Below are 16,277 nucleotides of genomic sequence, written 5' to 3' on the forward strand. Positions count from 1 at the left end.
CTCACTCTTCTCTCCCTCTCACTGTCTCTCTCTCTCACTGTCTCTCTGTCACTCTTCTCTCTCTCTCACTGTCTCTCTCTCCCTCTCTCACTGTCTCTCTCTCTCTCCCTCTGTATCTCACTGTCTCTCTCTCTCACTGTCTCTCTCTCACTCTCTTTCTCACTGTCTCTCTCTCTCCCTCTCTCTCTCGCTGTCTCTCTCTCTCTCCCTCTCACTGTCTCTCCCTCTTCTCTCTCACGGTCTCTCTCTCACTGTCTCTCTCTTCTCTCTCTCTCTCACTGTCTCTCTCTCTCTCTCACTGTCTCTCTCTCTCTCACTGTCTCTCTCTCTTTCTCTCTCTCTCTCTCATACACACATCAAAAAAGCAATTCCTACTCATTCAAAACCACAATCATTTTCCTAATTTTATTTGGCAAAGCACTCTGTGGAATCGATGACTGAAGCAACAACAAAAATACGATGATGATCACAATGAAGAAAAATAAATGGCTGGGCAAGCATGCATGATTATTAAATTAAGCTCTCCTCTCTTTTCACAACCAGACCCTCAGATTGTCATTCTTCATTTGTGATTTTAGACGATTAGAGATTCCAACATCAAAATTTGACCAGAAAGTTCGGTTCCCATGAAACTGAACAGAAGCGGCAAGATTGAAGAATGGAAAAGACAAAGAGAACAGCGCAGTCAAAACAGGTAATATCTTCTTGCATATCACCAGTGTTTAATGCCAGAAGGTTTGAGTTTTGTCTTTGATCTTCAGCCAATGTAAATGCTATGCAGAGAATTCTCAGCCACATGTCAAATTAATACTGGTGTAGTCAAGATAAGGAGAAATAATCAGCACATGTCAGTGTAAAGTAATACTGGCTCAAGCATACATGCAATACGACAACATGATAGCAAATTTAGCCCAGGAAAACAGAAGAAAATACTGAATGTGGAAATGTAATACTGAAAGAAGTTAGTTTTGACACACGTCTTGTAACACTGGGAGGAGTGCAAAAAGCTTTAAACAATACTGACAATCTAAAAATAATTGGACAAATCACAGTGCAAGTTCAGTGTAGGATAAAACTGAGTTGCACGTACAGTACAGGGTAGAGAGAGTTTCTGACACAAAGCGCACATGCAAGTCTTTTTGTACAGATGTTCATCAGTCAGTGCTATTCTCTTTCGGTGAAGGGGTAGTGGTAAACCTGTAAACCTCCCCTACACTCTATTAATACTGGCATAAATATGCAGAGACATTGTTCAATCTGCAGAAAACCCAGTATAATACTCAAAACAGATGACTTTTGTAAAGTGTGGTCAGCTTTGTGATCCTGAATGTGTGTGAAGCATGGATTAATCACACAATGGAATAAGCACTGCAGTTTTCTTCTCTGTCGCATATTTATATAATAAATATGGTCATAAAATGACACCAGGTGCATTGTGAAATGTAACCTTGTTGGATGTATATAATATAACTGACAAACATGTTTCATATACATATACACATAGATCCCTGCGCCTTGAGTCCGAGTCTGGAGATACGCGCGCGATATAAGACTTCATATAACTAAATAACTAACACACACACACACACAGAAGCGGACAGCAAAATAACTGTATTAAACAGAATACCTCTGAAGAAAGTTACATTGGTAAAGTATTATATATGTTGAATCTGTCGGATGAAGGCATAAAGTGTGTTAGGAAACGCTGCCGTTGCTAAACTTTGGTTCATGCAGTTTTGTGTGTTGCATGTAGTTGACTTATTTGTACTTATTAACACAATATTTATGTTTGGACGAAAATGCAGGTGAACTTTCTAGTCCTGTCAAAACAAGTTGTTTACCACGTTATTTTGAGTCGTGGGTTCGTGGCGTTCGCTCGGATTAAGTGCGTCGGCACTTTTGATGTACGTCACAGAGAATGTCACTATTCTACTCCATGGACAGTTCATCTAATTTTAGTTGTATCATGTTTGGTCTGGAATATTCTCGAGATTGAGTATTTACTATATAGGCCAGCGCGATTTGTATGTTAAAAAGCTTCTACTTTGAGTTCTGCTACGATGTGCAGTTGTATGTATGGAATGCTAAATAAATCCTCGAACTCAATTTGACGAGTTTTTGTCTGCTGCTGTGAAGACGGGCCACGTAGAATAAAAGAACACAACTATACAACATTTGAGAACTTCGTTAATCTCAAGTGTCGTGTAACAAAGTGCTTTAAATGTAACATTGATATCACAGTCAACCAAAGACCTGTACAATTGATGTTGTTGTATAAGTGAATACTAGAGTTTAAAACAAACAAAAACAAAACTCTTTGCAACAAATTTTGTGTAAATGTCAAAGCAAATGTATACATCATATCACATGTACAGCGTAAACTGGTGCAACACATTTACATTTTACATATTTGATTTTTCAGATATGGACTGGTATATATATATATAAAAACAGCTAGAGAACTAAGAATATACATGTTAAACACTGTTAAAAATTGGAAATCCAAAGCATCATTATAATCATCCTCATCTCATTAATCATCCAAAATATATAAGAAAAACGGGCTTCCAGGAATACGATACATGTGCTTGAAATATCCTAGAATAATGGTAAGAATATCCAAGTTGTAAAACTCTAGCAGCTATGATTTGTCAAAATGCGATCGCCTATCTTATTCAAGGTAAAGATCACATTTTGACACCATATCATCCACTTTGTGGCGACAGAGGTAATATACAGAAAGAGGTGGAAGAAATATTCTGAAAAACAGCAAGAAAAGAAGTAGCTTCATGAATGTTGAATGCTGAAGTTTATTTTGCCTTTACATCAAGCTTTTTAAGATTGTCTTCCTTTATTTTGAGATTTATTTGCTCTTCTTTTTTTTCGCATCAGCTCAAGAGTTCTCTCTTCTGCTCATGTTCTTTTCTTGAGAGTTCCGTTTTCTTCTGCTATATCATCCTTTACATTTTATAGCTTCTACTACGCTCCTCATAAGAATTGTCCCCTTCGTTGTTTCAGGTTTTACATTTTTTTTATGCTTCTTTTATTTTCCAGTTTAATGTTGGAATCAGCTCTTGTTTTCTCAAGGTCTTTCAGGTGTATTAATACTGTTAAGGTGTTTGATACATAATATATATACACATATGTACACATTTGCCAATACTCATTTATATATGTACACAAGTTCAAAAGTCTTCAGGTCCCTCGTTCACACAATTAAACAGCAGTTACTCAGGTACATACAACTACAGACAGTATTGTTGATTAAAAAAACCAACCAAAAAACCAAAACAAAACAAACATTAAAAACAAGACTTGCGAGAAGAAATGAAAAATTTGTCGTGATATTTTTCAACCCTTTTTCCCTCAAGAAAACAATTAAAAAGAGAAAGGCTTCCCAAATCACTGAAAACAAAAACAAAAGAAATACATGTACTTGCTACCTTACTTTTACTAATAAAATTAGTCAAAGCTAATTATTTCAAATTTTTTCATCAATTCTGATTCAGTTCTTCATGAGTTTCACCCACACAGAAAACGACTCAAGCGTATCCTACCCACTTTCTTCAATAAAACTGCTAACCTGAAAATCTTTATAGTCTGTTTCTTTCTCCTCGATTCACCGAAGCTCAAAAACGTGAAGAATGAAGTGAATGAAAACTGAGAAAGACTGAATAAAAAACCACACAGAACAAGCAGGGCTGAATATTGGCGGTCGCCCGATCGCCCCCGGCGGGTTCAAATCGCGTCCGGCGGGTTCGAAATTCCTCTGAAATCGCCTGCCGGGCGGGTTCAAATTTCGCTGAAGCACAAAGTCGTTAGGCAACGTAGTTAATCGGAACAGCCGGCGAACAAATATCTCTCCCGGGCGATCTCAAAATCTGTCACTTCTCTACTGCCCCCCCCCCCCCCCCCCACTTTGAGAAGGACTCAGGACTACCACCAATCAAGGCCACTGAGACACATTGGCTAGACAGCTACCCCCCTCCGCCTCACTTGACCGTGTCATCACCCCTCCAGTGCCACTGAGCCGCTGGCGATTGCATCAGCAGTCAAAATAGCTACCACCACCACCCCCCCCTCCCCCCCCCCTCTTTGGGCTATTCACTTCACCCCCTCTCTTATCTTATCCTGCGCTGACCAATCCTTCAGAGACTTTCACATATTGTAAAACAGTTTCCTCTCAGATAAAAACTGGGTCATTGACCCCGGGTAAGAAGGTCAGTGTCTGGACAGGCAGCTGTGTTCAGATTGCAAGTACCGGTCATTGACCCAGGTCTCAAGGCCAACCAGCTTTTACAATGCATCTGCCTTTGATCTGACCGCCCATCCAGAGCAAACATATTCCCCCTCTGTATTTTTCCTTTGATGTGCCTGCTATGTACCACTGATCCAGTTTCTGGGAAATGTATAGGTCATTGACTGCAGGAATACTCATTGACAATTTTCTAAAATATGTTAACACCAGCTTTGCTGACCAACTTAGTACAAGTAGTGACAGTACTACTGCTGTCAATTATTTCTCTTCAACTAAGGAAGTAACACAAAAAAAACCATCCAATATAATTATGTGATAAAGAAGAAAAGACAGACCTTCAACAATAGAATAAGGGGTGCAACTCTGCAACTCTTCTGAATCAAAAGCATAAAGATCACCTGTAAACAATTCTAGGATCAGGAAATCTGAACATCTGTTTGTTTTCATTAGGAAATAGAAATGAAATATAATGCTTTTGATTATTTATGACTTTGGCTGGTATGCAACTTTTATACTTCTGCTTGATCTAACAGTAATATTAATAACACACACATAAAGAAAAAGAAACAAAACAAGAAAGCAACTTAAAAAAAAAATTGTAGTCAGCTTTTCATACTTGGTTTTACACAACAAAAAACATAATTTAAATTAAAACAAATTGCTGATTTACTCTTTTGTTTAAAGTGTGTGTTTATGTGGTAAGTAAAGTTCCATAGTAAATTACTTTGTAAATTGTGTGGTAGGGGGTACATAAAGGGGGTAACTTTTAGTGAGGTTTAGTGTGTGATTGTGTGACAGGGTGTGAATGTTGTTTTGATTTCTTGTTTCTTTGTGACGGCTTTTATTTTAAATTCTTTATTAAAACAAGGTTAATTATCATTATATTAAAATATAGCATTTAGTCATCAAGTTTTGTGTGTGTTTGTGGTAGTTATTAGTAGTGCAAATCCACATGTATGCATAATAAGTATGAATGTACGTCTTTTGTGTATGTGGTTAGCACGCGACGAGCCACTGGGGCGGTTGTAAGAAATCCCGGCCGGTTGGGGGCCGGTTGGGATTTTGGGGGGCCGGTTCAATTTTTGACTTACCGGCCCCCCTGGCCGGTAGCAAAAAAAGTTAAGGTACACCCCTGACAAGTACACAAAGAAATAAAGAGAGCAGAACTGCTGACGTAAGACGATTAGAAAGCGGCACCGAGGGTCCATCGGTGATTGAATTTTTGGCGACGCATGCGGATGACGCTAGCGTCGATGGAGGAAGCAGCTCTCTTGCTGCGTACATCATCAGCCAGCTTGTGCTGCGTAAGGCGCATCAGGCCAATGTTGCGACTGGTTGCTGTCAGCGACTGCAGAAATCCGTCATTGCCCTGAAACAAGTTGTAAAAGATGCGAGTGTCAGAATGGTGTGCTTCAGTGTAGCCTGGAAGGTATCAGGTAACAACAGTATGACAGAGATGAGTGTTCAAGTTGTTGCATTTCAGAGCTAACGCTATGATAGAAACCATGTATTTATCTTTCAAAGGAGAAACTGAAATAACCAAATACATGTACACAGTGGTACCTGTGATGTGAGGTCCCTCCACTAAAAGGACACCTCCAGAAAAAGGACACCATCTGTTGTCTCTTTATTCATTAGCTTGACCAAAATACACCTGTCGTAAAAGACCACCTGCATCGTAGGGATCCTGGCTGGTCACAATTAAAGGCATCCTTTTTTTATAGAAGGTTAAACTCTACATATGTTTGGAAAGTTTGGAAAATGCTTGCACCAAAAGGTAAACTTAACACGCAGAGTCTATTGTATACAGTCTCAGACTTAAAGGCATATGTACGCGCTCCCGTGTTTACAAAGTGTAGTTTGCCCATAATCGATGTCAAACGCACCATAAGACCATGTAATGACGATATGTCGCCATGCGCGGACCATATACATGCATTACAGCTTGTTTTAGAGTCTCAAAAACTTTGGATGTAAACAAAGACGCGGAGTTATTTCCCTTGCGTCAACGCTACCTCTGTTGGCAAATCTATAAATAGGACGATCCAGATCAAAATGAAAATTAACATATCTCAACATTGAAGGGGTCCTAGACCACAATATTTTGCAGGGAACTTAATTTAGCATGTCTCCAGCTGTTGGTAAAGCAATTAGCGTGTATAGTCATCGAGTACATATGGCTTTAACCTCAAGCGGACATCACATTTATTACACTCCACACACTCAAAACGGAGATGGCTGTTTAAGCACGCTATCAGACTACTGCTGTCAGATACAGACCTTGATAATGTCCTGTGCTTCAGGCAGCTGGTTGCCGGGGTGTCGCTGGAAGACTCTCAGCAGGGGGCGGGTCAGTCGCTCCCTTGTAAACAGGTCAGCGCTCATTGCAGGGCCCTGTCACAACATCAAGAACGCGTTAGCGAAGAATGGGGGAAGAAGATTTGTATGAGTCATATGACTCTTTTCCTCACAAAGACTATCTCTCCCCCGGGAATGAATTCTAGAAATGCATCAGCAGGTGCCTTGCAACAGTTATGAATTTTTCTAATCACAAATTGTGTTGAAAACTAAACAGTGATTTCAAACAAAGAAAGAGATTTTCATCTGAAGCTGAAGGAGTTTTTTTCATATCTTTGGCTGACGATAACTAAAGTAACTAATGAGACACAATATTGCAAGATTTTCATGTATTTCTGTGGCTACTGAAACTATTGATGTTCCACCAACATCTGCATTTCTAATCTCTCAAAAACAAGCAGCATTTTGAAATGTGGACTGACCAAAGTGTATCCTCGCGCACGGTCGGTGGCCTCAAACCAGCGTTGAGCACGATGAACGGCATGGCGGTTCTCTCCGTGAGTAATGCCCAAATGTTGCTGTAAGAAGAATAAAAAACAAAATAAGAGCATATATATATGCAAAATCATTTAAAAAAAGAAAGATTTAAAACAATAACATGAAACTCGTATTTTAAGACTTTGATGCTTAAACAGTAAAAGTTTTTTTAGTTCCCATGCGCAAGATAATTTTGTAACCCTATGAAGCTTAATCCTTTTGTAAAGTCTAACTTCATTCTTAGGAAAAGCCTGTCTACAATACCTTACACACACACACACACACACACACACACACACACACACACACACACACACACACACACATACACACACACACACACAAACACACACAAACACACACACAAACATACACACACACTCCTTCAAACTCCAATAGTATCAGGAATCACAAAACTTTTCCACCTACCCCAAGGGTTTCTGTCTCTGCCACTTTCTGTGTCAGGCCGTCGTTGACAGACCTGTGGGCTGCCTTCTGGAGACGGTCGATCTGGTCGATGGTATCCCGCAGACCACGTCGTAGGTAGGCGGAGCGGCCTCGGGCCTCCGCCGCGTCTTGCAGAGCCTGTGATCAGCAGATGGACAGTGAGTTGCAGGTAGGGTTGTCTCCCTCTAAATTGAACTCGCATCACTGAACCTAGCTGGTTCTTATTTTTTTCTGATGAAATGAGATGTCGGTAAGAATACAACTTTACCGAGCTTGTTTTCATACATTCACACAGCAGATGAGAGATAGCAGATGGACCAGGGAAGGGTTGTCTCCCTTTACACAGTAAACTCACATCACTGACCAAAATACCTTCTGAAAACATTTTCATTTCCCTTACTAAAATGCACTTGTGAGACTGTATTTATTTTGCATGACAGATAAAATAACCAACAAAACAAAACAAACAAACAAAATGCAGAAATGTCTGTCTCTTGCTAATAATGAATCTGTTGAGGAAGCAAAACTGTGGGACTGCAGAAATCTGTAGAATTTCCTTGTTCATTCTGAATTCCCACCAGGTGTTAGCAATAGGTTCATCACAGAATTAAGCTGATTACGGCTATAGACGTGACATCTAGGGCTGTGCGCTGCGCTGTTTGAAAGGATGGTTTATGCACTGTTGTATTTTTTCAGTCTCACTGGCATAATGTTAAAAAGTTAAAACAAAAACTTTGTGGCACCTAGCTTCTCAGCAGTAATAGATCATAGTAAATTCTGTGACCAAAAGTTTTCCCTCACAGATCGGTAGGGGAGGAGGAGGAGGGGGGGCGGGGGAGCATGCTCGGTATGCTTGGTATTTTCATGTTTCTATAACCCACTGAACTCTGACATGGATTACAGGATCTTTCCCGTGCGCACTTGGTCTTGTGCTTGCCTGTACACACGAAGGGGAAAAAGGCACTAGCAGGTCTGCACATAAGTTGACCTTGGAGATCGAAAAAATCTCCACCCCTAACCCACCAGGAGTGCCGCTGGGATTCAAACAATGCGCCCATCGGATCCTGAACAAACAACGAAAACAGTTGTGCAAATGTCTCCCACCTGGTCTGTCTCAGGTGTGTAGGGTCCCAGTGCATCAGCAAGAGCGGCACCCAGGCGACTGCTGTCGATGGCAGAGATGCGTCCATCAAATCCAGAACTGCGACCTCCAGACACATTGGCACTGTGGGTAATGGAAGAGTTGGCATGGCACAGAAGGTCAAGGACACGTGACCTCTCCTGCAGCACTGCAAACACACGTCTGCGTGCACTCTCCAGAGTCTGAAAGAAAGAAGTATATGTATACACGTGTAGTATATGTTTTTTCAAAACTTGTTTAACCTTACTTCAAGTAAACGAAAACCTTTCCGGCATTTTGGCAGAATTGTATAACGTTTTCATGGTGGGGCAAAGGTATTGCCCAGCACAGCTGAAAACTGAAGAAACAAGAAATTCCTCCGAGGTAGGAAAAACACCCCCGTTGGTCAAAGGGAAATAACCATTCTCACTGCCACCAACTGAGAAGGTTATTTCCCTTTGACCATTAATATGTCCCTCTATAAGTCCTTGTAGAATCTTAATCCACCAATAACTCCCTAACCGTGTGTTTGACTGGTCCCAATTTTTGTAAGGACCGTCTCAGGAATGTATAGAACCTGTTCACCAAGTTTGGTGACGATTGGTCCGTTCATTCTTGAGATCTATATGCGAACACAAACAAACAAACAAACAAACACATCGACCGAATCCTATACACACCCCTATACCGGGGGTGTAAAAAATTGCCAAAACTTATTGGCTATTTTGGTAAATTTCCCAAAAAAAATAAAAAACATGGCTGCCAGCTAAAAATACAGAAATGTGTCAATACCTGAAGTTGTTGATGTACAAGTCTGAGCTGAGCTTCCAGCGTTTTCTTGCAGTTCAGCAAATGTGCCCTCTCTGCGTTTAGAAGATCATCAGCCCCGTCGTGGTCCTGCAACAAGAAATTAAGCAAATTTCAATGAGACAGTAGCACATGTCAGTGAGAACTTTACAAAATAAGTTATTGTTCACACAATAAGTATTTGTTGTTGTTTTTTTCAATGAGAAAAATGATGACACATATAAAGGGAAAACGTAAACAGTCCACCTACTAAATATTTCTTTGGATATTTGTCTGCATAGCGTTGTTGACTGTAAAGCTGTGGAACATTTTAAAATCATCATACACCATGTGTAAATACCGAAGGGATATCGCTTTTACAACTCTCCTGCTCCACTGGAATAAGGCTCTTTTTTTCACAACTCAAATTATTCTACTATTCTGCCACCTCTCTGATCAACAAGTTTTTATTTGTTTTGTTTGATTTCTTTTGGATTATTGTTTGTTTATTCAAGATAATCAACATACTTGTTCACGTGAAAGATTCATACACTTCCACGTCCCAAACTAAAAACTAAAAGGAATAATAAAGTAACATTCAAGATAATAGAACAAACTCAATTAGGCTGGAAGAAAAACCAAGAACGTTCATAGCTGCTAAGCCTACCCACGTACACAGCCAAAGCGATCAGAAAGCAGTCAATCAATCCACAATTTGAAAGCACGGACAATTAGCCAGCACAAAGGTCACACAATACCAATCACTCCCAAGACCCACAGCAGTCAGCCAGATAAGGAGTACACAAACGACCCAAAGAATTCAGTGGCTACTCTCAAAGGGTGGTCAGAATAGTTTGATCACCAGGCTTGCTGGCTTGATCCTGCTTCTGCCCACACAATGACAAATCGACCAAACAGCCTATTGGATTAGTCTGGGTTTCGCTCCGGAACCATTCCTTATGCACTGCAACCATTCCTCTTACACTGCAACTGTGTATCATACCCAGTTACAGCTTTTTTTGCCCTCTCGCTGAGCATAATATGTTGCAATGTCTGCTTTCACGGTGTATGGTCTTTCAAATCCTGCAGGGATAAACTATGCTGCCCAGGCGTGCTGATTTCCCTTTTTGTACAAGTGTCCAGCTTTATTACTTTGAGTCAACAAGGAATCACTGATCTGCTGGCTGTTTTTTCAACAGTCTGCTCTGACCTTTGGTCTGTTGCTGTTGGTGTGAATTGGTCCCACCATTTTGGAATGAATAGCAGTAGTAAGGGAACACTATGTAAACATTTGCCTGACCAGAGAAAAACTGTTTGGGGGTCGTACTTGGCAATTTCTTTAGCCTGCAGGCATACGTTCGGTAAAACTCTGTTATCCTTGCACAAAAAAGTCTACCAGAAGAGCAGTACTCCTGAAATAATGTCAACAGGACGAAAATAAAAGCAACCATTTACTTTCAAATTTATCAACCTATCTATATTCTTATCTTTATCTTTTGAGGCAATCTAACTATAGATTATTGAACAACAAACAACCTTCAACTGAAAAAACCCATGACAAATAATCAAACGGAAAAAAACGAAGAAAAAACTGACAGCTGACTTTTTTCAATCTATTTATCCATCTAACTACAGGAACCCATTTTACCTGAACAAGAAAACCCCCCACAGAATTTGAGGCTAAAAGTATACCTGTGTTACATTTCAACTTGGCTCTTGTAACAAGCAAACTTCAACAAACTGTGTGTATACAAAAACAATGTTAAAACTAATACTTCATCAACGCCAGTACTATAATCTAAATCACATGGTGTCCCTCGAGCTATCTTTATATTATGCAAGCCTATTGGCGTTCATTCTTCACAAACATACACACAAGTCTCTCACTCCCTCCTTATTATATATTATTTATATATATATCCTCCCCTCCCATACCCCCATTTTTCTCTCTCTCACATTCACCTATCTCCCCTCTGGTAAAAGAAACAAGTCGCGTAAGGCGAAATTACTACATTTAGTCAAGCTGTGGAACTCACAGAATGAAACTGAACGCACTGCATTTTTTCACAATGACCGTAGTCCGCCGCTAGTGCAAAAGGCAGTGAAAGTGACGAGCCTGTTTAGCGCGGTAGCGGTAGCGGTTGCACTGTGCTGCATAGCACGCTTTACTGTACCTCTCTTCGTTTGAACTTTCTGAGCGTGTTTTGAATCCAAACATATCATATCTATATGTTTTTGGAATCAGGAACCGACAAGGAATAAGATGAAATTGTTTTTAAAACGATTTGGGAAATTTAATTTTAATCATAATTTTTATATTTTTAATTTTCAGAGCTTGTTTTTAATCCGAATATAACATATTTATATGTTTTAGGAATCAGAACATGATAAAGAATAAAATAAAAGTAATTTTGGATCATTTTATAAAAAAATAATTTTAATTACAATTTTCAGATTTTTAATGACCAAAGTCATTAATTAATTTTTAAGCCTCCATGCTGAAATGCAATACCGAAGTCCGGCTTTTGTCGAAGATTGCTTGGCCAAAATTTCAATCAATTTGATTGAAAAATGAAGGTGTGACAGTGCCGCCTCAACTTTTACAAAAAGCCGGATATGACGTCATAAAAGATTTATTGAAAAAAAGAAAAAAACGTCTGGGGATATCATACCCAGGAACTCTCATGTAAAATTTCATAAAGATCGGTCCAGTAGTTTACTCTGAATCGCTCTACACACACACACACGCACAGACAGACAGACAGACACACACACACACACACACACACACACACACATACACCACGACCCTCGTCTCGATTCCCCCTCTATGTTAAAACATTTACGGTAGTCAAAACTTGACTAAAGGTAAAAAGACCCTTACCCTGTCCCTAAAACATACAAACAGTGTAAGAAAAAGTCTTCACAATTTTTTTTTAGGCCAAAAAAAAAAAATTGTCTGTTTAGGGTAACATGACCAAAAAAAGTAGGGTCGGTAGGTAGGTAAAATTTTTTTTTTGTGTGTGTGTGTGTGTGTGTGTGTGTAAATGCTATGTTGGCTGAACATTCACTTCTTATATTTGATGAATACATGTTTCAAAACTAACGTATAAATAAAACAGAGAGAAAGGGAGAGAAAGGAACGCCAAATGTCTCTTTTTAGCATTTTTACCTCTTTTTTTTTTTTTTTTTTTTTGAAATCAAAAAAAAAGTTTTTGGGTCGGCGCCAAATCGATAGGGTCGGTCGGGTTACCCTAAACAGACAATTTTTTTTTTTGGCCTTATCTCAACCAGTGCCACAAGATTGGAACCCCACCAAACAGCAGTATTTTAATAAACAGAGAAGTGCACGGGTATGCAGGCATACATGTGTGTAATCCAATTTCAAGCTGATGTCAGGGAGCAATGACATTTGCCAGCAAAAAAATGTCAAAGAACTGCACCAGGTCTGAATACCAACAGAACACTATGAATAAAGACCAAACAAAAGCTCCACACTCGATAAACTTTCATTAAACTCCACTCCACACAACGCCACAACACACTTTCACTCAACAGAAAAGATCAATCTGATCCTCAGTTTGCTTTCACTTAACAGAAGAAAAAATCAATTTGGTGCTCAGTTAATATAAGGATCACTGTTCCAAACAAGCTTGTCATTGTCAAAAACCCTTATTGATTTGCAACGCTGACATACTTTGCATTATGAATAGCCCATGTCGGCATGTGTTTACAGATTGATAGATTGTTGCGAAGGACTCCTGGGCGCCTGATATAATTCATGAGCTAAGCAAGGAGGCAGCTGAGTTTAAGATCTATTCTTCAGCAACCAGCAGAGGTTTTCACACACAAATCAAGCAGTATACTCGAAACTCTGAAATTTCACTTTTTTCTCTCTCTCTGTTTCGCTTTCCCCATGAATTAAAACTTTGTCTTTGTATCCCTAGTCTTGATATTGATAATGATAAAGTGAAGACAGTATATATAGTCACGCTAAGAGAAAATCAAATCAGACGGTGGGTTCTCAAAACTTTAACAAAACGTCTGTATGCCAAAGATGCACATAACGACAAACACAGACAGGCAGGCAGAGAGACATACACAGTCACTCACTCAATGTTTTTTTTGGGGCGGAAAAATTGTCCCAAAATGTTAAGTCATCAGCAAAGGAAGGTGCATGTCACTGATTCATAGTTTGATACATGTAAAACTCAGAAGCGTCTTTCTTCTGGTGCTCTTTTGTAGTCTCAGAAATTTATTCTGGAAATATGATTCTTCACTGGTCTGATTGTAGGTTTGAGAAAAGAAGGTCTTTTACAAGCTAGAACTAAGTTCTAATTAGCCAGTCATGGTAGTAATGGCTGGATGCCAGCATAATAAGTACACTGTTCGGACATAATCTGCAACCTGGTTATTTGATCAGTAATTCTGTTGATAGAGCTTGTCAGTAGGTTATTTGGTCAATCATCTCCCATGTCAAGTCATTGTCATTCAATACTTCATCTTGTCGTTTCATTATTCAGTGAAAAAGTCTTGCTTTAAAGGCACAGTAAGCCTCCCGTAAACCATCACAGAGCTCCCCGAGCGTCTACATACAGTACAAGCATACTTCCATTTAAACGCTCACCGAATGGGAACATCCTGGCTGCTTTCTGTCGAGCGTGAGAAATTTTCAAAGAATTTATTTTTGTGGACTTGGCCCTTTACAACAATGGCGCCTCGTTTTGGTGCTGGACGGCTGTTATGAATATCCCGGAAATCACGCCCGGACAGTAAGCCTCCCGTAAACCATCACAGATACTGTCAGGCTTTTACACACAGTACAAACACCCTTCCATTTGAACGCTCACCAAACGGGAACATCCTAGGTGCCCTACGTAAAGAGCGAGCAATTTTTAAAGAATTAATTTTGCAGATTGTCTCGAACACTTTTTGGACCCATCCTGAACTCAGGTCAAAAATGAGTTACTTCTCTTAAACTGGCGATAGCCGTGGATCGATGATTATCAGAATGTTTTTGGACCGTGGTTCGTTTTTGCGCTAGTAGAACTAACTTTTAAAATCTAGCTTGTTACACAAACATTCTTTAATCATAAAAGAATTCTTTTTTCATCAAGACAAGATCAGTGCAATTCAAAGTTGTGAAAGTTTGAAAAAAAAAAAGTCCGGAAGCAGGGTCACGCAAGGGTCGTAGCAGACGACGGTTTATGCGGCATATCGCCGTTCCTCTCAACAGTCAAAAGCCATCGCTAGAGTTCTTGTGAACCACAGCCGTTTGTTTCGTGCATAAAAATGTGCTATTGTAGATAATCTCACATCGAGTCGCATTCAAATGACTAACTGACGACTACATTGTTAAAAAGGGAAACTGGATCACACGGGTTCACAATGGCTCAGGGGTAAGATAAACCACGCAAAAATAAATTCTTTGAAAATTGTTCGCTCTTTACGGAGGGCACCTAGGATGTTCTCAATCGGTGAGTGTTTAAATGAAAGGGTGTTTGTACTGTGTGTAAAAGCCTGACCGTATCTGTGATGGTTTACGGGAGGCTTACTGTGCCTTTAAGTTCAACAATCTCTTGATTACAGGGCATTGTTGACAGAATTGTTAAACTGAAATACATTTTTGTTTCTCATGTTTATGTTGTTCTTGCTGTTTTGGTAATACATGTAGAAATAAGCTATGAGCAAAACAAGCTTTTGAACAGTTGGTAAACCCGACAGATTTGAATGTTGTTTTTTGATCCAAAAGAAAGAAGGCATTAAACCCGAAAACTAACCTCACTTTGTCCTACAGTTACACAACCAATGAATACTGTTGAATGACTTTTTCTTTTACTGTTGTAATAAATTCAGATTTACAAGCTATGGTGACATTAAGCACTGTCCCTCTCCTGTTATACAGTGCCAGGTGTAAATAGGAGGCACCCCTTGATCTTCCGTTTAGCGGACAGCACCCTTTTACATCTTCATCAGTATGCACGGATGTTTTCCCTCTAACATCCGTCTAAATGCAATACACACACTCACACATGCGCACCCACACACACATACTCACACACACACACAAAAGTACACAGGTAGCCCCACCAATCCAACACCCCCCCCCCCCCCTTTCACACGCAGACATGCCTCCCCTCCCCCAGACGCACAATTATCACACATTTAAGTTTTAACAACACTAACTTCCACCCTACCTTCTCCTTGTTGGGTCGGGTAGTGCGGACAGCCTGGCTGTCTTTGTTGAGCTTGATGTCTTTACGGATGTGCTCCAGGGCCTTCTCCAGCGATTCCTTGCCTCGGGTCAAGCATTTGATCTCCTCGTTGGTGTCCAGCAGGCTCTCCCTGAGCTTGGCCTGCACCACGCGCACATCCCGCGTGTAGCGACGGACCTCCTCGTTGCTGAGGCCGACTACGATTTCGCGGATGTGAGGGAGAGGGTCCAGCGCTCGGCCGACATCGTTACTCTTGTCGCTCTTCGACACCACTGTCTGCGCCAACTTGATGGTCCGTAGAGTGTTGTTGCGCCATTGTTCAGGCCCGATTGTCGTCGTAGCTACTTTCGTGGTTATCATGATTGAAAAGCGAGAGAGACTGGTTTCCGCGTTCGGCTATCCTTTTTGAGCAGTCAGACGATCCTCTTCTCTTTTCCCGCGGTTGCTAGCCCCTAACGTTCAATGTGTGCTGCGGGCCGCGTCGATCGCCATGAAGTGTTGCCCCGGGAGACGTCCGCGGATTAGTCCCGGTTGCGAAAGTAGTCCCGCACTGAAAGTATAATTTCTTTGCAAGTGTTCAAAAATTACAGAAATAATGAGAAAATTGTTCAGTCTT

The 16,277-nt window shown here is 40.3% G+C and overlaps 1 protein-coding gene across 1 annotated transcript; it reads right to left on the reverse strand.

Moving 5' to 3' along the window:
* Positions 1 to 391: 391 nt before the first annotated feature.
* Positions 392 to 16,182, reverse strand: LOC138948917 (tektin-like protein 1). The gene is made up of 7 exons (XM_070320551.1): positions 15,644 to 16,182; positions 9,453 to 9,557; positions 8,645 to 8,863; positions 7,523 to 7,678; positions 7,039 to 7,134; positions 6,539 to 6,652; positions 392 to 5,627 (listed from the first exon to the last, which is right to left on the reverse strand). Exons 1-7 carry the CDS (start codon positions 16,019 to 16,021, stop codon positions 5,442 to 5,444), a joined length of 1,254 nt encoding a protein of 417 aa, XP_070176652.1. The 5' UTR covers positions 16,022 to 16,182; the 3' UTR covers positions 392 to 5,441.
* Positions 16,183 to 16,277: the final 95 nt, after the last annotated feature.

Source organism: Littorina saxatilis, linkage group LG15 (genome assembly GCF_037325665.1).
Source record: "Littorina saxatilis isolate snail1 linkage group LG15, US_GU_Lsax_2.0, whole genome shotgun sequence".
NCBI classification, from domain to species: domain Eukaryota; kingdom Metazoa; phylum Mollusca; class Gastropoda; order Littorinimorpha; family Littorinidae; genus Littorina; species Littorina saxatilis.

What these genes read in the sequence shown, in the direction of transcription:
- LOC138948917 (XM_070320551.1), bottom strand. Translation starts at nt 16,021, where the DNA reads ATGATAACCACGAAAGTAGCTACGACGACAATCGGGCCTGAACAATGG. An exon ending in CCCGACCCAACAAGGAGAAG is followed by an intron (nt 9,558 to 15,643) that starts GTAGGGTGGAAG and finishes TTCTTGTTGCAG; the next exon opens with GACCACGACGGGGCTGATGA. An exon ending in GTGCGCGAGGATACACTTTG is followed by an intron (nt 6,653 to 7,038) that starts GTCAGTCCACAT and finishes ATGTTGTGACAG; the next exon opens with GGCCCTGCAATGAGCGCTGA.